The sequence below is a fragment of the Centropristis striata genome, chromosome 14 (assembly GCF_030273125.1).
Source record: "Centropristis striata isolate RG_2023a ecotype Rhode Island chromosome 14, C.striata_1.0, whole genome shotgun sequence".
Lineage (NCBI taxonomy): Eukaryota > Metazoa > Chordata > Actinopteri > Perciformes > Serranidae > Centropristis > Centropristis striata.
This window is the reverse complement of record NC_081530.1, coordinates 5,862,034-5,884,767: the sequence shown is the minus strand read 5'-3', so window position 1 is coordinate 5,884,767 and position 22,734 is coordinate 5,862,034. Positions and strand designations below refer to the sequence as shown.

At 39.8% G+C, this 22,734-nt stretch overlaps 1 protein-coding gene across 5 annotated transcripts in view; it reads right to left on the bottom strand.

Annotated features, from left to right (window-relative positions):
* Nucleotides 1-22,734, bottom strand: part of phf14 (PHD finger protein 14) — a 109,072-nt gene that overhangs the window by 41,271 nt on the left and 45,067 nt on the right. For 2 of the 5 annotated variants that reach the window (XM_059349486.1, XM_059349487.1), the window contains exons 15-16: nt 12,767-12,829; nt 10,896-11,017 (exon numbers count right to left, since the gene is read on the bottom strand). In XM_059349486.1, coding sequence (XP_059205469.1) covers nt 10,896-11,017; nt 12,767-12,829 — 185 coding nt within the window. Of the gene's footprint in view, nt 1-7,981; nt 9,107-9,233; nt 10,214-10,891; nt 11,018-12,766; nt 12,830-22,734 lie in introns of those variants that run through there. The other 3 variants (XM_059349489.1, XM_059349488.1, XM_059349491.1) reach the window with 3 other exon arrangements.

Sequence of the window (22,734 nt, the reverse complement as noted above, 5' to 3'; positions counted from 1 at the left end):
TGAATCTAAATTCAATATTTACTCTCCTTTAGCTCTCTTTTGGTCTACCAGCTAGAATCAGGCTCTATTGCTGCTAAATGCTCCACTATGTTCACCAGCATGTCTCGTACTGTGTCTGTGCTGGACAATTGGTTTTGAAATGAAACGCAGGTAATTATTCTCTGGAGGGTCATCACTGTGCAATCCATTGTCCATAAAACGTACTTTTTGCGGGCCCTCCCCAAATTTGGAGCATTTGGCGTCCATCCATTTAGAAACTCTAGTTGATATCACAGACCATCCATGTTTTCCAACTATCAGTGGTTTAAAGCAGTCAGCTGTTTACATGCACAGTTTAATGGAGCTATACTTAAAAATTGATTTTGGCGTCTAATCGGACTTCTGTCCTTGTCCCAGTTTACAGGCAACTGAGAAAATCCAATAACTGACAGGAATGTGTCCTCCTCCTCAACACTGGGTGGCGATATGTGTCATTTCAGCGGGTTAATATGGCCCCCTTTCCGTTGACCTCAGTTTAACACTTTGTGCCAACGCTACTGACCGGCTACTGCGACTGGCTAACGTGACCGGCTACTGTGACTGGCTAACGTGACCGACTACTGTGACTGGCTAACGTGACCGGCTACTGTGACTGGCTAACGTGACCGGCTACTGTGACTGGCTAACGTGACCGGCTACTGTGACTGGCTAATGTGACCGGCTACTGTGACTGGCTAACGTGACCGGCTACTGTGACTGGCTAACGTGACTGGCTAACGTGACCGGCTACTGCGACTGGCTATGCAACCAGCTACTGTGACTGGCTAATGTGACCGGCTACTGTGACTGGCTAATGTGACCGGCTACTGTGACTGGCTAATGTGACCGGCTAGCTATGGAGAACTCTGACATTAGTCGGACTAACACGTTTACATGCACTTCAGTTGTGCAGTTATAGTCAGATTAAGGGAATAATTTGATGCATGAAATGCTATATTCTAAATTTTTAGCACCATTAGCTTCGGAGAATGGTGAATTTAGATCCTCACTTGCTGATCTACGTAATTTAGCCAGTGTTGTTGTCACTCTCTTCACTGTCTGAGTCACCTGCTAGCTGCAGCCTATCTGCTCCTAACACTGCCCTTACACACCCAGCCACAGCAAGGTCCTTGATGTTATCAAAGCAATTTGGCCCTGCTTTAATCATTGGGAAAATTGAGCAGCCCCCTCCCCCCCGCACTTTTGAAGCAGACCAAATCCAATCACTCATAAGAGAGGTTATTGATTGATGTAATCTTATTGGAGGTGAGGTGGTGGAGGGGACATGATTGATTGCTTTTGTCTGCTACACATGTTGCTCTCAGTTGGCAATTCTTGTCCACTTTCATCTGGTATTTAATCTTTGTGTGAAGTCTGGGCTCATGGCCCAGAAATCAAAGCTGGCTTCATTTGCTCTTTTCCACCTCTTCAAAATCGCTGTCACATTGAGGTCCAGGTGTCTTAAGGAGGAAGTGCCATTGCTTGAGGATCCGGAAAGAGCCGATCCAGAAAGAGCTTCCATTCATTCACAGATGCTGTAGAAATAATCTGTGACGTATGACCACAACTAAATTAAATTGCACTGAGAGGACATTGATGACAGATCAGAATACAGAGTGTATATTTACAAAAGTTACAAAAGGGAAAGGTTAGGTTTAGACCAAAAAAAAAAGCTTTTTTTCTGTTTAGCATGTGGCCCCCCAAAAAACAAACACCATCAGTTAAAATGTTCTTTTTTCTAACCCTGCCCCTACTTGCTGGAGGGCAGTCCATCAGGACAAGCATACAGGCCCTCATTTATCAAACGAGCGTAGAAACGAGCATGGATCTGAGCGTATATTTCGTCTTACAACAGGGTTCATGTGTGGTTCATCAAATGTTCGTAACGCTCCAAACACATCGTAAGAATGTTGATAAATGTGGCGGCTGGAAACAAGCGTCATTTGAATGTCATGCCCTAAAGATTACGACACCAAAGGACGCAATACTGCCAAGAAGAGGATTTTTTTTCCTTTTCTTTATTTAAACTCACCTTTATTAGCAAAGTCCACTTTGACAAATGACAACATGAGTGAAATAGACATTTTACAGAAATATGCAGCGACGGAGGTTCACGGAATGAAAGTACTTACATTTAAAAACTCAAACAAGTTCAGTGAATATTTTAAATTTGGAGCACAGACTTACATTTTTCACAGCTTTTAGGTTGCAGCCAGGAGGTAATCAATGTTTTTAAGTAAGTTTTAATCCCAAAAGGAGAGGAATTTCTCAGAGGCAGAAAGTGAAACGCTGACGTCCAACAGCTGCAACAGAGCAAACTGGTTTTGTTTGGCAGCATAAAAAGTGAAAAGGAAGGAAATCAGTGATGCTGTCAGCAGAGTAGCAGTGGACCATCCAACTCCTGGTTAGGTTGGAATATTTCATTTATATATTGTGATATATGAAGCCTAATAGCCTATATAATGTCCAAATATTTTTGGTATTATTATGATGGACAGATATTATTAAATTCTTTACATTTAGTAACAATTCTAGTTAAAGAATTTCATGATGGCAGGCTGTATTTATTTTTAATGATGTTTTAATGATAAATGATGCAGCCTAAACATGCTTTGGTTTGTCACCATTAAAAAACAAAACACGGCAGAGTTTTATCAGCTCCAGGCATCGATACAATAGACTAAGATCAATTCTCAGATGTGTGGACTTCAAGCTGACTCAAATTTGCGTACACGAGCTGAGAGCAGACATGAGATCTGATCGACTGATAAATGCCGAGCCTTGTAGAAATGATCGTACGCCCACTTTTTACGCTCACTTTCTGTCGTATGCTCGTTTGATAAATGAGGGCCACTGTGATTTGTATATAAAACTGAAGAAACCCTCATAATGCAACTGAAGGAAGCTGACTTTTACAAAGGCAACACTAACCATAACCCAGACTGACTCTGTCACTGTAGGCATGTGTGACAAAAATTAGATAAAAGTAAAAAACACAGTGCACTAGTAGTACATTTCACAAGAGTCAGCCAACTAATTCTGTAATGTCTGTTATACATCATCGTGTCTATAAAACTAGCTAAAATTACCAAGTAAAAGGGCTTCAACCCCCACCATTCACACCTTTCTGACCACTTAAGTTACTTTCTGAAACTGAAAATCTGAATTCAAAACTCAATTCATTTCTGTAGTGATTGATCCCCTTTGAAGGATTGTCATGTCTTGGACCACAGGAGTTATAAAAACGTTTGCCTCTGAACATTTTGAGTGCAATATGCAATGATGACTAGTTCATAGTTGTTATAAAAATTTGTATTAATCTGGGGTTTTTCCAACGTTTTAATCATATTAAGCAAATGTGATCCTGTCTGCTGTATGTAGAGGCACTGGCTTTGGGTTACATCAGACCAGTGTTTCTGCTAAAGGCTGGCAGGCTAGATAAGGTTAACTGTATGTTAAGATAAAGGGAAGTACACATGACAGAGGGAGTCAGACACGGGTCAGACGTATTTCTGCTGACCATATCTTTGACTTTGGGAAAATGAGAATAACAGCATCTGTGTCAGACAGGTCAGCTAGACGTTGGAAACCTCCCACTATAGGAAGCATATAAGCCAACAGTTTTGACTATCATGTGAGCCTTTTTCTCTGTAACCGTACTCGCTGTGTTGCATGATTTAAACGCTTCTCTTGTACAAGACTTTAATTAAATTAAACTTAAACTTAGATACTCTGAATCCAACTGTCTTTATTGAAGGGTCACTCTGAAAAATTCTTATAATAGTAGTAGTTTGAAGCATATCTCAGCCGTAATGTTACCCACCTTTGTCACTTTGGCCATGTAACGATTATGTACCATATATATATATATATATATATATATATATATATATGGTACATAATATAACCATAAGCTACTGGTCATAGCATACTGATAGGGCTGTATTGTTCTAAGCAAGGGTGTTTTTTTTGTTCAGATTTTCACTGGAAGACAAAATATCATTGTTTTTTAAAGTGGCATAATCTTGTTTAGGTGTTTATGTTTCAGTTAAATATAAGTCGGATTAGCTTCTCTGTGGATGAACCCTTGAGTAGGAGATATTTTGAAAGGCACTGGCTCCTTTGTCCTCTTGTTCTTATCAAATCCAAACCAGAGTACAAAAAACAATGGCAAAAATCAAAAACACAAACCAAACACTGAGCTGAATGAGCTAATGATGAGACACAGAACGTGTAGGGTTATTGATGGTTGTTGCTTCACACTTGCTTTGTAGACACAGTCATGGGTCCATGTATTGACAGTGTGTTTGTGGCCTCGAAAACTTCTTTTCTTTCCAGCAGCCCTAGTCTCTGAGCCCAAGTGACTGAAACAAGGCAATGAATTTATCACGAGTGGGCAATGCAATTACCTTGGGAGTGGCCACATGACAGAAATCAATATGACACAAAGCACTCAGCCATTGACTCTCATCCATGACAAAGTGCAGCAGTGTCTTTCCATAGAAAGGAGTGGATTATTGGGCTTTGTGAGCCGCCTACTTTTTTGAGTTACTGTTAGGTCACTGCAACATTAGAAAAGGGCCATTGTTTTACAAGAGCAGGAAGAAATGAATGGACTGCTGGAGTTGCACCTATGGGGAAAGCCAAGTCAGAGCAGCTGCCTTTATTAGCTCATCTGGACACAACTCATTCACAGCTGGGATGGAAGCGAAGGGGAGTGATCTCCAGCTCTCACCTGGTGCTTTGTATGTGACTGAAGGAATGTTTCTTTCTATTTCCAGTAGGGGGCCCCAGTGAACTGGGTACCACCCTGGAGAAGAGTCGATTTCAGCAGAAGGTCTGTGCCATCACCTCTGTGGGACAAACTCAAGCCTTGTAGTTTCTGACCTGGCCAGAAACTCAGTCTACTCTATTGTTAGTTTGCTGAAATTCCAAAAGAGACACATACAGCTTGTAGTCCAACTCCATTAAAATAGTTATATGGCGAGGTAATCAATTAAGATATAAGGCACCCGTAAGGCTTTGTGCCTGAGTGTAATGACTTAAAAAATGGGGCCGAAGGCTACACAGTGCAGTTAAACGAGGATAGGGCAGAAACAAGTTAAAGGGGACAAGAGGGAAGAGTGTGTAGCTCAGGAAGCATTGGAGCGGACCCACACTGTGGCAGAATCAGTGGGATAAAGAGACGGGGGAAGAAGCTGGGGAGTAATAGATTTTAGCTGCTTGGCCACACTTCCCACACAGCCCCAGTCCCAGCTCTTGTGTTTTCTGTTTTAATAGGGGGGAAAAAGGGTGAAGTCAGCAAAAACAAAATGCCGCCATTAAATCATCTCCCCGGATCCGGTGTCAGAGCAGTAATGGGAAACGCACTCATCATCGGAAAGGTTACTGCTTTCCAGAAACCTCCCTGCTAGCTTTTCTCTCTTTGCCCCTCCCTCCCTGAGCCTTCTGGCCCCAGTCTCATCCCCAGACCAAAAACCAGCTGTAGCCACGCTGATCTTCAGTTTGCCGGCTGCTGTTCAGTCCCCAAAGAGCCCAGGGTCGAGGATGAGGGATTGGGGCAGCTACAGTTCACCACGGTGAGTTGGTTCCATCTCACGGAGATGCCACGTTAAAAACCAAAATGTCTCTCTTTCTGTCTTCTGCCACCATTGTTTAAAGAACAAAGGCTGCCCATCCAGCTACAGACAAAATTTTTTTTGTTGAAGAACCTTATAGATTTTATGTTGTCTATTTAAAAAAAACAAAAAAACAAAAAACAAAACAGGGACAGCAGTGTCAACTCTTCAGAAAAAAAATGACCAAAACTGAAAGCTTGCAACTTAAACTTAATATATAAAACCAATCTGGAAACGAATTAAAACTAAAATAAAATAAAATTGAAAAGTCAAAACCAAAATCAAATAAAAACTAATTGAAAATTCAAAACTATTATAACCTTGTCCTGAGGTGATGAACCCTTTAGTGTTCTATTCAGTAGCCTGTTTTTTACTTTAATGATTTAATTAAAAATGGTCAGTATGGTTCAACTCTGATATGACGTACACGAAACAGTTTACATGATGAAATAATTAATAATACAACTGATCAATGCTTGATTGGTAGTTTATGGGTTGACAGCTTGAGGGTCCCAGGCTGCCGAGGCCTTTGGTCTTTTTTAGTTTGCTTTTTGCTTGGGCATGAAATAGCCAAAAGTAAGATATTGGCAATCTGCTGCTAACAGGTTTTACTGTTTTTAAAAGACAGAGTCTATGCTCATCAAACGTGGTCAGAGACTGCAGTGAGAGAAGGCAGCAGATCAGTCTGATGCTGTACTGTCTGCGGGCTGAGAAGCTAAAATTTTGTCTGAGCCATCCCCCGACAAGAAGGCCACTTCCCAGGTGATAAATCACAGATGACAGAGGGCATTACACGCACAAACGGACTGCCGCTGCCGCACCTTTAGAACAATTAATTAGCTGGCTGACACTCATTTATCACTGCAGCAATAAGGTGAAAAAGTCAAGAGTTTATTAAAGCTCCACTTAATTTTCAAGAGCTACAGGCCAGAGGCTGAGACACTTCACATACACAACAGCAGCAACATTCACATTCTTACTCCAACAGTATCACAATAATACAATACACAATAAATCCAACACATCCCCTTAAAGCATGGGTGTAAACAAATGTTTGGCAATTAAAAGAAAATAATGTAGTTGCTTTGAGACTACAACACAAACCAGAGTCCAACTCTGTTCACAACACAAGCTTATGATATATGTAGGCACTAACATGTATGTTTGGCCTTTTCAATAAATACTGTACACATTATCACACTATGTAGCTACCTGGCATTCACATTCTACAAGACCACATCACTTATTTTCAGTTTTAAATTACTGTACAGATCTGGATAAATACATATAGCCATGCATTGTAGAGCTGACATGCAGGCTTTGAGACTGACTAGCATGAGTGATGGGAGAAGAATGGTCAGGACCAAGATCTCATCTCTAAAGACAAACCCAGCGTGGAGTTCTTTCTCTACACCCTCCGGAGAACCAAAAAGCTGTAAACTGCATGTGTTTTACTGCTCCTAAAAGCATGCGTATGCAGCCCTGTACAGGCAACAGAGTGACATATAAGGGCAGAATGTGACACTTGTCATGAGTCCTGACAGAGCAGCAAGCAGCTGTTGTTTTGACAGCACTGACTATGGGCCAGCAGGGACATGGAGACAAAGCTGGGCTTCTTTCTGACGATGTGTCAGTTTAACTGTCACTTGGAGATATGGAGACAGAGGAAGACTTCTAAATGCCAAGAGATACTAAAGACATTTGGACGAATATTCAAGTGCTATTGCCACTAACTACACTAGTTTATTTTTATTTTATTTTTTGGTAACACTTTACAATAACCATCATTTATAAATGGTAAACTGATAGTTTATTAATGTTTAATCATCATTTATAAACCATATATAGGCCATTTAGATAGGTAAATACATAATTTATTAATGTTTAACTAACTAAATAATGTATAAATGGCTAATAGATGGTATATTAATGTAAGTTTATAGTTACTTTACCATTAACAAACAATTTAATTACAATTAATAGTTTATTAATATTTTAGGTGCACTGATTTTAACATTTTAAACACCATATTAGGTATGTAAATTATTTTGAAATGATTTATATACCTTTAAGAAATTGGTTGAAAACATTTAAAGATTAAATATGTATAACACTTTGAAAATGGTTAATAATTGGTTTATAAACCATCTAAAACATTATTTAGTTGGTTATTATAAAGTGTTACCTATTTTTTTTTACTACAGATGCTTTATAGTAGCATTAATTTATTGCTACACATGACAGCAACGGTTGGCTTTTCTATACACAACACTGACTTTTCTTACACTTCTGGTCCTCTTTTTACTGAGAAAACAAACAAAACACTCAAATCTGGAAAGCCTGGGTTCAAATGTGTTATTGTAATTAACCAAATTCACACTGAAATGCTCAGGGTGATTGGATGGCAGATGACTTCAATCAATAATACTGATTGGTATTGATGAGAAGTATGTCACATGTAGAGCACCAGCCTAGTACCAAGTGGAAAAAAAAGTTGTTGATCTAAAAGTATTTACATACATGTTGGATGCAGTTAAGCTCTTAGAAACATAGAGAGGAATTACTTGAGAGAGTGTCCCCAGTAATTGGAATATGAATATGCAGCAGGTTTCAGCCTGTTCTGAGCTCTTTGCTGGGCTTCCACGTGTTCGACAAGCCAAGAGTCTTTCACTCATTTCTTATAAAGTGAAGCTCCGCTGCCATGTGAGCAATTAAGGAGCTCGGCAGCTTTGAACAAAAATACTACACTCAACCACCACATTTGGACACGATGTTTAAGATCCCATGAAATGGGCATCATGAATGCATCTCCAGTGGTCTTCGTGTTTCATTAATGGGCATACTGTTATCATAAAAAGCTAAGAATATTGCCTTTCTGCCTGTCAAATCAAACTGATTTCCATTCCATAGCTGGCAGATCCCTCATTGTCTAACATCCTATTTCTGAAGGGAATACATCACATTAAGGAATTAAACACACCATTTCATGAGACCTTTGAAGATAACAGGACTCAATGTTTTACAAATTAAATTCTGAACAGTCGTAGCTATCAGTTGGCTCAGTGGTCAAAATGGATTTGGCATGAATTATGTACATAGATAACTTTTCCTTACTTGGTCACAACGTTTCAGATGGAGACAACTGCACTGATGCAACATGAGCCACAATTGGTCACAAAATGAATCAACCAAGTTACTATAAGTGTGTAAAAGCAGATAACAGTCCAACAATAACCAAAAATACTGACTCCATGTTTTGGATTCAGACAGTTCCGCTCAATTTTCGTTGGACAGTTCTTGGTCCAGTTTGGATCAGAAGTGGTTGAGGGGCAGCATGAGGGTCTCAGTCTTCAGCCTGACCCGAGTGCCGTTCTTCAAACGCTTCAATTTGCCTCTCTCTGTCTCTAAGCCAACGGTCATCTGTCCCCAGTTTTTATGGGAGGTGAGGTGGCTGCCCCGGCTCTCACAACCTGTGCAATGCAAAGATAGAAAGAGTCAGGGCAGCACACCTCACACCCCCGTCCAGCAACCCTTACAACTTAAACGCTGCCTCAAGATCCTGACAAATAAAACACAAACACTTTGGTTCAAGTGTTGACCTTTTTTCCTTCTACAAGATGTCACTACATAGATGCAAATCATAGTATTTATATTGTGTTCTTCAAAATAATTCCATGTGCTTCTACTCTCTCAAACAAATGCAAGTCAATGGTAAGCATAACTTACTGTGCATTTTACATCAGTGTCCCATGAAAGTGATGAATAAAATATTAATTATAAATAAATTATGAAAGACAACATGTCCAAAAACAGTTAAAAATAAACATGTTTCCCTAGAGCTAAAATTAACGTCTTGACAAAATGTTTGGCATTTTTGCTTGAAAAAACGACTCAAACTATGAAACAATGATAGTTGGCAGGTCCTTTCCTGCTGATTGACTCATTGTTTAAACTCCAAAGGGATTAAGTCCTACAAATTGCTGGAATATGAAACATCATTGGAGGGGGTGCTGGGTTTTATCAACAAAGAAAACTTCAAAGTACAGTAGAAGCGGTTAGAAATAATGATCTAAATAAAAAATAGCATCAGAGTGGTGAGTATGGCTAGACTGTTAGGAATAGAATTGGACCCATAGAATGTACATTACTCTGAGTTTAACAAGACAACAGCTAAAGACGGAGAAGCAGATCACAAGCAGAGGATATTAAATGCTAAACTAAGCTTTAAAACAAGACAAAATTGAAATGAATGCCTGTTTCAAATAAAAGCTTCCTGCCACTATTTGAGAATACAGTTAAGCAAATGGTGTAATGTAAAACGATGGGAAGAGTGTCACGCTCATTAAGGTTATGTTTAAGTATGACATTTAAAAAAAGTCATAAACTGGTTCAAGTTACAGTGAGCCTATCACAGTTTTGAAGAGACAATATGCAATACGTAGGGTAAATGTGGTCTGATGAGCGCGGTTCACCACATGACAATGTTCTGATAAGGTGCCTGCTGTGATCTGGTTTTTTTTATTTTCTCACAGAATTCCAATGTCAAAGAAAAATCCTGGTTATTAGATGCCTGACACCTGAAATCCAAAGAAAGGAGCAGAATAAATTGTGCTATTCATTATGTCTTAATAAACTGTGCAAATGCATGTGGCAGGTCAATACAGGGGGCCTATGGAGAAGATAGCCCCCTCACTCTGCAGAGCCCAGGCGGCCAGAGCCTAATGAAGACTGAACTTTAATCATCAGGAGGATATGGCTGCCTCACGAGACCACACACACACACACACACACACACACACACACACACACACACACACACGCGCACACACACACACACACACACACACAGACACAGACACAGACACACACACACACACGCACACACACACACACACACACACACACACACACACACACACACACACACACACACACACACACACGCGCACAGACACACACACAGACACAGACACAGACACACGCACACACACACACACACAGACACAGACACACACACACGCACACACAAAGATACACAGAGACACACACACACACACACACACACACAGACACACACAAAGATACACAGAGACACACACACACACACACACGCACAGACACACACACACACACACGCACAGACACACACACACACACACGCACAGACACACATACAGACACACACACGCACAGACACACATACAGACACACACACACACACACACACACACACACAGACACACACACACACTTCCTCACCTCACAAGGTTCTCGTTGTCGCCTGGTCCTTTGCAGGTTGTACACTCAGTCCTTGTGTCATCAGCTTTGGGTTTTTTCTGCATTGCAGACTGGCGTTGTCGGCGTTCCCGTGGCTGTGGTTCCTATGGAAACACGGCTGATTAGAATCAGGAATCAGGAGCTGTATGGCCATTTATTGGTGGTGGGAATGTAAAATTGAAAGAAATGTTAAACTGGGGAGAGATGGGGAATACACAACATGCAGCATTTCCACAACACAGTTCAAGAAAGTGACTGGTGTAAGTTTGTATTTATATAGAAAAACATTTCTACTCCTTCACTTATGTGGCTTTAAGAGAATCGATCAACATTTCTTTCTTCTTGTGAGTGAGACGAAAAAAGCAACAGAAATGTCATGTCTGTATCTGTTAAGTGTGGCACTGGAGTCAGGATGTGGTAAGAGTGAATTAGATGACTCTGTCCAACAGAAACACCTTTTCACCTTGGATCTGGTTTGCTTAACTGAAGTAGTTTAGAACATCCATATATTGTTTTAGTGGAGTTATGTGTATTTCTTCTACTCGGGCTATTGCACATGTTGCCAGATACGGTCAAAAGTACTTTTCCTTACTTGGTCACAACGTTTCAGATGCAGACAACTGCACTGATGCAACATGACCCACAATTGGTCACAAAAAAAATCAACCAACTCACTATACTGCCCTACAAAGCAAAAAGGAACTACGCAGAGTGCAGAAGTGAGAAAAATGACTTTAAAGTTATCCTGTAATCCAGCCGTTTAGTTACTGTACAAACGACTCCCATTTTTCTCCAAACTGACACACATTTGAGATATGATGTTTTGTCACATAACAAAGGATGCCTTGAAAGTCATGAAAATGATAATAACTCATTTTTGACCAAAAATGCAGTAACTGCCTTTTTGCTTTGTAGGGCAGTATAAGTGTGTAAAAGCAGTTAAGATTCCAACAATAACTACAAATTCTGACTCCATGTTTCAGATTCAGACAGTTCTGCTCAATTTCCGTTGGCCAGTTTGGATCAGAAGTGGTTGTGGGGCGGCATGAGGGTCTCAGTCTTCAGGCTGACCCGAGTGCCGTTCTTCAAATGTTTCAATTTGCCTCTCTCTAACGGTAGCCAACGGTAATCTGTCAAGTTTTTATGGGAGCTAAGGTGGCTGTGTAATTCTTGATGAACCACAATGTGTCGCAAATGTTGCCAGATACGGTCGAAAAGTGTAGGTTTTGTCTTTTGTCTTGGTGCAGACAAGACAGTACCAAATCTGGCAACCTCACTTTGGCGACAATACTTCAGAAAGGTGCGCACAGTCACTGTGCATTGTTATTGCTTGCCGAGAAATAGTTCCAGGAGATAAGTTTCACGAAAACCACTAACTGTCCACTCACACACAGTCCAGTCTAAGCTAAGCTAAAGACCTTCTGGCTCCAACTCCGTCGTTGGACTCTTTCACAGAAAGCACATACATTAATTTCACTAAATGTTGAACTATTTGTTTTTGCTGCAACTGATTAATTATCAATTATTTATCAAGTAAATGTAAACATTTGCTTCAAATTCTGTCATAATGAGTGCAAAGAGTTTCTTCCTGTTCTCCATAAATTAGGAGATCATCATTAAGAGTCAGCACTTCTGGTGGGCATCTCCTATTACATTTGATATTTGTTACACTAAATGATGATAAATGGAAATTAATAAAGGATTATCAAATGCTGTCCTATTGATTGACTAAAACATTTTTATATCCATTTATTGCCATAAAGTTGTGAAATACACTACAACCAGGCCTCTATTGGTCAGTTTTTGCCAGCAGATAAATAAGTAGTTTTCTATGGCAGAATTAAATGACAAACCTCAATTTTATCTTCTCTGTCTTCACAGATGGGAACTCTCTTCCTCTTCTGCCCTCTGGTTCTCTGCAAAACACAAACATTTTACTTTTAGGCAGTGGTCAAAAAAACAGTGCACAACAATTCATTAGTGAAATTTTCTTTTTCAATCAATCTTCTTCTGAGTGGGTCAACACCTTTTTGAGATCAAGGAGTCGGGGTGTAATTACCTGTGTTTGAGGTTTCAGTTTGATTTACTCACCCACTGGCACAATTTTTTTTTTTTTAACTCTAATCAGTTAAACAAGCTGCCTGTTATTATCATCATTCTGTTTCTAAATGAAATGACTATTTTTAGCTTTTCACCGGTTTGGTTATCATGTATTCATGATGTTCATTTCCCATTTTGAACCTTTACTGGTACCATCATCTTGGCACCAAACATTTTTATACTATATATTTATATTTATTCTGCACTGGAATTCTAATTCTACTCCTTAATACATACTCCTTCTTATTTAATTGTGTTGTTATTGTCTCTGTGTGTAATGCTGCTGCTACACTGTAATTTCCCAGCTTGGGATACATAAAGTCTGTCTGTCTGTCTGTCTGTCTGTCTGTCTGTCTGTCTGTCTGTCTGTCTGTCTGTCTGTCTGTCTGTCTGTCTGTCTGTCTGTCTGTCTTTGTTGTCAGTCAGTTCACCTTTAACCCTTTGAACGCCCTGTTGTTGTTGCTGGTTTTCCTCTGCTTTGGTTAAAATAAATGAATAAATCACAATGTTAACTAAGACTTAAAGGTTCCCTATGGACTTTTTTACTAGTAGTAATGTCATGGGCCAATATTTTCACAAGTGGGTTGTTTTGTATTGTGCAACATGCACGAGGACACACATGCAAAGGCACAGACAGGTTGGCTGCATTATCCACATCGTGCCTCTGGTTTCACACTATTCCACAGATTGACAGATGGTGGCAGCTAGTGCCAACAGTGAGGAAGAAGACTGCTAGCAAGCAAACACGGATATAAACAATGCAGGATTAAAAATATCAGGAGAGATGTTACCCCAAGGATATACACAATGTGTTTCGGTGAGAAATACTGAATGCAAACATAGATTTTATTTGTTCACAAGAGGGCACAGGGTACTTCTGAATCAGCTGATAGGGCCTACATGAACAAACACTTTTCTGCCAGAGTTTGAAGTTTTGTTTATTTCACATTGCTTTTCTCACTGGTTTGAAGTGTTGCAGTGGAATAAGGTGATGTCATGTATTTCCCTGCACCAATCAGAATGTCTTAACATTTGAGTAACAATCTCATGGCAGTTAGTGTGTCATTTTTAATATTAAACTCTTAATATGAACTAAAGTTGTTTGACCCTTCAACTTTAAATTTGACTTTTTAGTAATGGATATACAATATAATAGATGATATCGCTAGCTGCTAAGCTAAAGATTCTAACAGAACTAGTGTAACTGTATCCCAAATCGGACACCGTTCGGCTAAGATTCTATAAAAATTTCACATTAACTACTAATATAAATGATCATGTTATGCTTCCAATTAAGTAAATGGTGTGAAACTAAAGTCTAACTTCTTATCTTTCGAACCGTATATATTTGAGTCACAATCTCATGGCAGTTAGTGTGACTATTAAACTCTTAATATGAACTAAAGTTGTTTGACCCTTAAACTTTAAATTTGACTGCTCCTTTTTAGTAATGGATATACAATATAATACCCGAAACCAAACCTTCATCTTTATATCAGGGATCAATTAATAGATGTGGTATAGATAGGGAGGCAGATGAGCTTCAGTTCAGTGTCTCTCTGTGTCCCAGGCACTAATCCTCTTCTTTCAACACATGAAAGCAGCCTGACTTAGCATAATACTGGCTAACCACTACCACAGCTAGTCATGCTGTGGCACTAAATATGACTGCTGAACATGCCAGGACACAAATCACATTCTTTTTATGGAAGCTAAACAATGCTGGATGGACTTTCAGCATCACTCCCATCTACTGCATGGGTCTGAAGTGTGCTTTCTCCTCACAGGAGACTGAACAGAGCATGAAAGGAAATAAAAATCAAACATCCCCTTGCTAGCAAGTGAGTGTTGGAGCTACTAGGGAGGGTCTAAAAGGGGAAGAAAAATCGACAACATATTTAAACAGATTGTGAAAACAATCCCATCTGGCGCCTTTGGCTCGCCACCACTCGCCAGATGGAGCACTTATCATTAAGAATGCTAACTGCAAGAATGCTGCCAATTGGCTCCGACACAACTTTAGTATTTCTCCTGCAACTGCACCACCAAACAAAAGCCTTGACATTACTTATTATTTCTGCATTAAAGTAGTGTCCGTAAAGTAATCTATGAGGCCAGAGAGACCATGGTGCAGTTCAGTAGCTGGTTCAGCTAAAAAACAGTCAGCCACACAGCACAGCTAATCTCAGGCTCTGCTCAGGTGAGGAAATTAAAACTGCAGGCAGTTTATAAGTCTCAGGCAAAATCAATCTTTTAATTAAGTACATCAGTGCATCTTTAACAAGCATGAATCATTTCACACAGGATTAGAGAAATTAACAGAGCATAAGAAGTGGTAGTAACTAGATATATTAACTTAATTCTCATAATTTCCAACTGATTAATGGCATATGTTCATATTGGAGGTTTTAATGTTAGCACTGCGGTGGTAGCAGGCAGCAGTAAATCATGTCCCATTAGGAGGAGCGTTTTATTGCCACCTTCAGTTAGCCTCCCGAACCCTGAATTCCCCTTTAAACTTCCCCTTAATAATTACTCCATCAAATGAATACAGAGCATTTGTCTGCATATTCGTTTTTAACAACATTTTGTGACAGTAGAAGTAGGAATTTTTAAAAGAATGAAAGAAACCCAAAAGACAAGGTGAAAACAACCCTTGACACATTAAATGAAACTAGTGTGGCAAAGATTTAAAAGCTGAACAACCTAAAAGCTGAAAATACTGCAACACTCTCTGCAAGGGTTGCTGTTACACTGGTCTCTCTATTTAACTAAAATATCTGATGTTAACACTACTGCTTGAATATAAGACAACACCCACTTTTTCCAAAACATTTCTATGGATATGGTCAGTGTCTTGTCATAGTTGAGGAGTGTGGCCAGCAAAGGGGCAAAACAGTTTTTTGACGGACGGACGGACGGACGGACGGACTGACGGACTGACGGACTGACGGACTGACTGACTGACTGACTGACTGACTGACTGACTGACTGACTGACTGACTGACTGACTGACTGACTGATTGATTGATTGATTGATTGATTGATTGATTGATTGATTGATTGATTGATTGATTGATTGATTGATTGTCTTTATTTCGAACATGCAAGCAATAAAAAAAACAAGTTTAAATATTAATAGATGAATAAATAAAATACAAAACAAAAAAGCAAAAAAATAGAAAAAAACAGACACTTTCTGTAAGCTCGAAAGGGGGTAGGAAGAAGTAAAAAAACGTATCTAGTCCTACCCCTTAATGGGTCAGTATATACATACATATGTGAATAATCAATATAGTCAGATACAAATATTATAAATAATTATATATATACATATACTATAAACAATTTATATTACATTGTGAATACCTATACATGTATACTGTAAATTACTATATATATATAAATATTATAAACATCTTAGGAATGCTGATTGATAACAGACAATGGGAATACAGTTTTTAGATGTTATGTGCAATCTAAGCTAAGCTCTGAACACATGACACATCGAGGAAAAGCTAATTAATGATAGCATCAGCATTTTGGCAAAGTTTACTTCATGTTAGGACAGTATATCCCATTCCTTTTTTTTCTCTGACCGCCAAAAGATAGCAATACAAATGGGTCTGTATGTGACTGACTGACTGAGTGGACCTATTTGTTTTCAAACACATTGTCAGGGAGACGTGAGCATTCCAGTGTGCAATCCACATTGACTGTCTAGCTGCACCTGGTCAGCCCGCACCAGCTAACTGACTGGTGACTCCATGGTGTGAAGCCGCACTTCCAATCCACTTAGCCTGGCCTCCAACACAACTACTTCACTACACTTATTAGTCTACATGTAACATTTAAGTAAAGGAGGCCGAGGAGTAGCTAAACATTCACACACCGAGCAGGAGAGGGAGATATCGCTAGCTGCTAAGCTAAAGAAGAACAGAACTAGCGTAACTGTATCCCAAATTGGACACCGTTCGGCTAAGATTCTATCAAAATTCTCAACTACTAATATAAATGATCATGTTATGCTTCCAATTAATTAAATGGTGTGAAACTAAAGTCTAACTTCTTATCTTTCGAACCGTATATTGTTTTCACCATGTACGTTAGGCTCAGGTTTACCAGAGTCGGCAAAAGGACGCTAACGCCGGTGAATTAGCCGTGTGCTAACTGTATCCCAAATCGGACAATTGGATCTCATCACAATAAATGGGAGAACAAGTAGTAGTAGTATAAATTATCTAACACTTCTAAATCTAGAGGTTTGTTTTTTTTATCTTGGTAAGAACCAAATAATTCGCAGTGCTCTCTGCTCAGGCCAGTTCATCACTGCTTGCAGCTTTAATTTATCTAATTTTAAGCGTACAACATGCTTATTTCTAGATTTAACAATCTTAATTTAAGAAATCTTGTCAAGTGAAATTATCTGTCCATGCAGCAAGATAATTTCCCTCAGATTTAGTGCTTTTATCTTGTTTTTAGACATCCCTTTTTTGCAGTGTACAACTCTCATTAGCTAGCTTATATAGCCTGCAAACTAATCATGTTTCAGTAAATATGTTAATAAAAACGCTAACTGAACTGGCTTTATATCTCGCCTCTTTTTGTCATCAATGACATGGAAGTTAGTAAGTCTTTCCGAACAATAAAGCAGCCAGTGTATGCCTGTTCATTGAACATGCCTTTTCATAGGTGTACCAGATAGATGTAGATGTCATGAAATGAAAAGTCAGGCATGTCTGTGGCCAGACGCTCAGGAGAGATTCCGTAAGGACAGCATCCAATTATTGTTATATTTTCTCTGCATACCTTTTCTGTTATTTTCTATCTAGTTGTGAAATGAGTGACATTGATGATGAAGCATTAACTTATGGTTGTGAATACCAGCCTGGCTAACTTTTCTACCCAATATGGCGGCGACAACCACAGACATTGTCAGAAATCGTCAGAAAACGTGACTGCAATGCATCTATAGATATGATTTATTAAACTATTATCAGTATCTTACAGCCATAAAAGCAATGATGTAATAGATTACCATTTACTCCTGAATTTAATAGTTTTGAGACAGTAGCAGTGTAGGACAGGTTGACGCTAACCTTTACTACACACCATTAGCATGTATTTTGATCATGTGTCACGCAGGGAATTAGACCCAGTGCAACCTCATCCTGCTGCCACCATGTTCTCCTACTCAGTTCTGTCGCTTGATTTTGTAATTCATAAAACTTTAATTTTTAAATAGGATGTGCAGAAAGCCACACAGAAGCTCTTACATGGTAGCAAATGCTTTGTTTTGCCCTGTGATGTAAAAAGATGTGAAACTGTAAATGTTTCATAAAAGCTAGAACTTACCACTTTAACTGACACATCAATTTTCACCAGCAGCCATGTGACCTCAATGTTAACACCTTATCTGCACACAAGGTTGATCCAAACACAACCTTTAGGTGTGTGTGCCTGTCTTTACCATGGATAATATAAAACTTAGATATTGCATTTCAAACATATTTTGTCGTTTAAAGTTCCTACATTTCCAGTGAGATCAACTTGTGATTTAACGTATTATTTCACTAAAACACCTTCAGACAATTAGTGCATTGATTACTGATATCATGGAGAGCATCAGGTTTAGTGAGAAATGGTCAGTATTAATTAAAACTGACCCATGACAGAGTTTCTTTTACATAAGATTTAAGAACAAATGTGTTTATGAGTTGTCCTTGCATAAAGCTCAATCAAGAGTGTTTGAGATGGTCTCTGTCTTTAGCAGGGCTGTGTAAAACCAGGCAGTGTGCTATGGAGTATTAATTTTACAGCTGCGACATTACGTACATGCTAAATAAAATTCAGCTCTCACAGGTTGACTTTAAAGGTTTTTCCTCCGGTAGTCAGTATCCACTACAGGCTGTGTAGTCACAAGACTCTCAGCTTCATCAACGTGGCACTGGGCCATGTTCGCCCTTTTGGCCAAATGTAAACGTGCACACACATGCTTTTTTTCGAACTAACTCTCCAACACACACACTCTGCAGCCTCGGAGGCCAGCAGGAGGTTGATTAGCCGGTCTTGATAAATTGAAACATGGCTTTAGAGAAGTGCCAGTGCTTGGGTGCCCTGGTAAAAGCATTAAAAATGCAAAGTAGGGCCCTTTTAGTGTCTGCCATTGCACGCCTTGCATTTGAAGATAAATGCTGCACTGAAGTGCCTCGCCCGAGTGGCTGTGGCTGCGAGAAAAATCAGAAAGCTGCTTAATCCCTGAGAGCTCCAGCAGGGTCCTCGGCACATGTCTGGGCCCAGGGTTTCCAAACCTGAACAGAAAAACACATTAACCCAGACTGCCACTGTGCTCCAACACTCCAATATTTCCCCTCTAAGACAGATAGAGTGCAGAGAGTGAAGAAGTGGTTGAGACACTCCTCTTTTTCTTTGTTCATTTCTCTATTTGTAACGGAGATTGTCGTCAAAAGCAGTTTCGGTGGAATTGACTCTGCTGTGACCATCCATAGTCACAAGAGTATAGTTCCTCCAGTCCCAGGTGAGTGGCAGTGGGTCACATATTGACAGTGGAAAGACAAAAGGGAAGTGAAAGACAACCCCGGCCGCCCTCCTCACCACCATGCTGTCAGATATCAATCTGGAGTGTTTCTTGAGGGAGCAGGGAGGCTGCTCTATATCACAGGATCAGAGCATGGTCAGTACAGATAAGTAGGATCCAGTGAGGGATAAAGAGTGGGTTCTGTTCCCTCGCACAGCTGATACAAAATGCTGACGGAGTCCATACTGTCGTTCATTTATGCCCCCTCTAAAACAAAGCTGTAGGAAGGTTTATGGCAACATCGACACAAACTTGACCAACCTGGTCTCACAGAAATCCGTGAAATAGCCACGGATTTCGCTTAACTCAAAATCCGTGGAATAGCCACGGAATCGCTCAAATTTCCGTGAAACTGACACGGATTTCGCTACAATGCAAGTTAATGACAGTCATATCCCGTGGCTATTGGTTTGTTCCAAGTCACGTGACTTTCAAGGTCCCAGCGGTCAGAACAAAAAACATGGCGGACAGTTCTCTCATTTTTAGTGAAAAATCAATATTTTGAAAAATGGATTTTGATCACATTTGTAGCGAGAAATATATGTTTTATTTTCTAAATATTCACTCAGTGAATGTACATAATCACTTTGTATGTTGGAATAGCCACGGGATATGACTGTCATTAACTTGCATTGTAGCGAAATCCGTGTCAGTTTCACGGAAATTTGAGCGAATCCGTGGCTATTCCACGGATTTTGAGTTAAGCGAAATCCGTGGCTATTTCACGGATTTCTGTGAGACCAGGTTGAACTTCACAATGTTGTAGTCTGGACGCTATTCAAACTACACGACCACCTTCTTTCACTGGTGCTGAACATTAATTCAGGGTGTAAGTGAAATAATAAGCATACTAGCAGTCTGATCATCATGCTTTATTAAAGTCAGATTTGGGGGTTTTGTCCAATCAAAGTCATTTTGGAAAAAAACTAAAAGGAAAAAATATCAATGAAAACCTCTTGAATTTAATGTTGAATTGTATTACTTGGTAGAAAGCCAACAAGACTTAATCTAAGAATGTTTTGCTGAAATTTTTAACGATGTTCGCTGAATTATATAAATTATGATTGCAAAAAGTCACATCCATGCATGGGAGGCTGGAAAGAAATAATAGGGAAAACATAATTGTTCATGAAAGTATACATTTAAGAAAAAATATGTTTCTCGACTATTTAACATACAGAAGTATCATAAGAAGTAAATGTTTATTGTAGTTTCTGGCTGCATTTTTTTGATCCTGTTTCATCAATTATTTGTTTTTATAAAGTGGAGTCAACAACTGAAAGATAAGTATAGATAAGATAAGTATAAAACAGTTAGGCCTAGATAAACTATTGCTGCATGATATTAGCATTAGACTCATTTGACTGACAGCCAAGTGTTTTAAAAAGTATTAATATTTAATGCTTAAGAATGAATATAAAATGACTGTTTACAATATCTACAAAAGCTAAAATTTGGTGTACCTAGTGTTAGTGACGTTCTCACTTTATTTATTGTTTAATTTGAGTTGTTGCCTTCACAGAGATGAAACCCCAAAGGTGATGCAATGTTAAGCTGCCAGTATACTCCATCAGAAATGCTTTCTGAAACTGGATTAGTGGCAGCTGAGTCAACAATTTTGGTTATGAGGCACCTGGACATGGTCAGCAGCAGTAGCAACAAACTGGTGTTTAGCAGCGCAGGCAGGATGCCACAAGAGATGAGGACATCTCTGAAGCCTTCAACAATGGATGCAGTCCTTTTTCTTCACAACACTCGCAAATGAATAGTCAATTGTGATTACAATGGATTGATTATTTTTCAAACTTTGAACTGTTGGCAAAGAGTTAGTTAAACCGGCACTGTAATGTTTGAGGCCAACAAGAAATGTACTTCTCCTTAATGTAGGGTGGTTCATGTGTGGGTGCGCAAAAGAAAGAGATGAAATGTAGTTGTCAGGCCAGATTGGGCTGGTGCTGAAAAAATTTGCAGGTTTTGTCGGGTTGGGCCGAGTTAGCACCGTGGGCCAGGGTCAGGCTGGGGATGGGGTTTTTGATCAGTGCAGGCCTCTATTCAAAGACCACAGTCTCGTGAAACTTCCATCCATTTACATTTACATTTAGTCATTTAGCAGATGCTTTTATCCAAAGCGACTTACAGGAAGAGTAAAAGCAAACAATCAAGGTATAGTGCGATAAGAGCTATTAGTGCATCAATAAGTGCTAGTGACAATTCTTTGAGGAGTAGAATTATCGTGTGGTGCTAGGAGAGAAGATGCTCTCTGAAGAGCTGGGTCTTCAGGAGGTTTTTAAAGGTAGAGAGGGACGCCCCTGCTCTGGTTGGAACTGGTAGTGTGTTTCACCAGCGGGGAACAAGAAATGCAAAGAGTCTCATCCATCCATCCATCCATCCATCCATTCTCATCTGCTTATCCGGGGCCGGGTTGCAAGGGCATCCCTCTCCCCAGCCACAACGTCCAGCTCCTCCTGGGGGACCCCGAAATATTCCCAGGCCAGGAGAGAGATATAGTCCCTCCACCATATTCTGGGTCTTCCCCGGCGCCTCCTACCAGTCTTGTGAAACTTTACACCAGGTGGCAATCTCCGTGTCTGAGCATGGAGGCCAACCAGGAAGTGCCTTAAGCCTGCAATCCACCGAAAATTCCAGAAGGGGGTGCTAAGTTTGGCTGCAAAAAAAATCTGCCCATTCATTTCTCTCAGTCAGGCTGAGGTGTAGAGAGGCTGTAGTCAGTGTCGTCAGATCCCTCACGCTCCTCCACAGTCCAATTATGGTCTGCTCCACGTATCGGAAACAAGATGGCGACGCAAGATGGCGACGAGTATAACGCTGAACTCGAGGCTTCCACCGGGCAGTCCACAAACCAATGGGTGACGTCACGGTGACTATGTCCATTATTTATATACAGTCTATGCTTTACACCCACAAACTAGAGACATAGGGCATAGGATGGATGGCTTTCCGACATGTATTGGCATCGAGGGGATGTGTCAACAGTTTTCAAGTGCTCGCCATCCAATTGCCAGGAAATTCTATTCCAACAGAAATCTCCAAAATGTCAAAAGTTCTTGATACCAAATCACAGCATGGTATTTTCTATGTGTCCCTAAAGGTTATGGTGTCTTG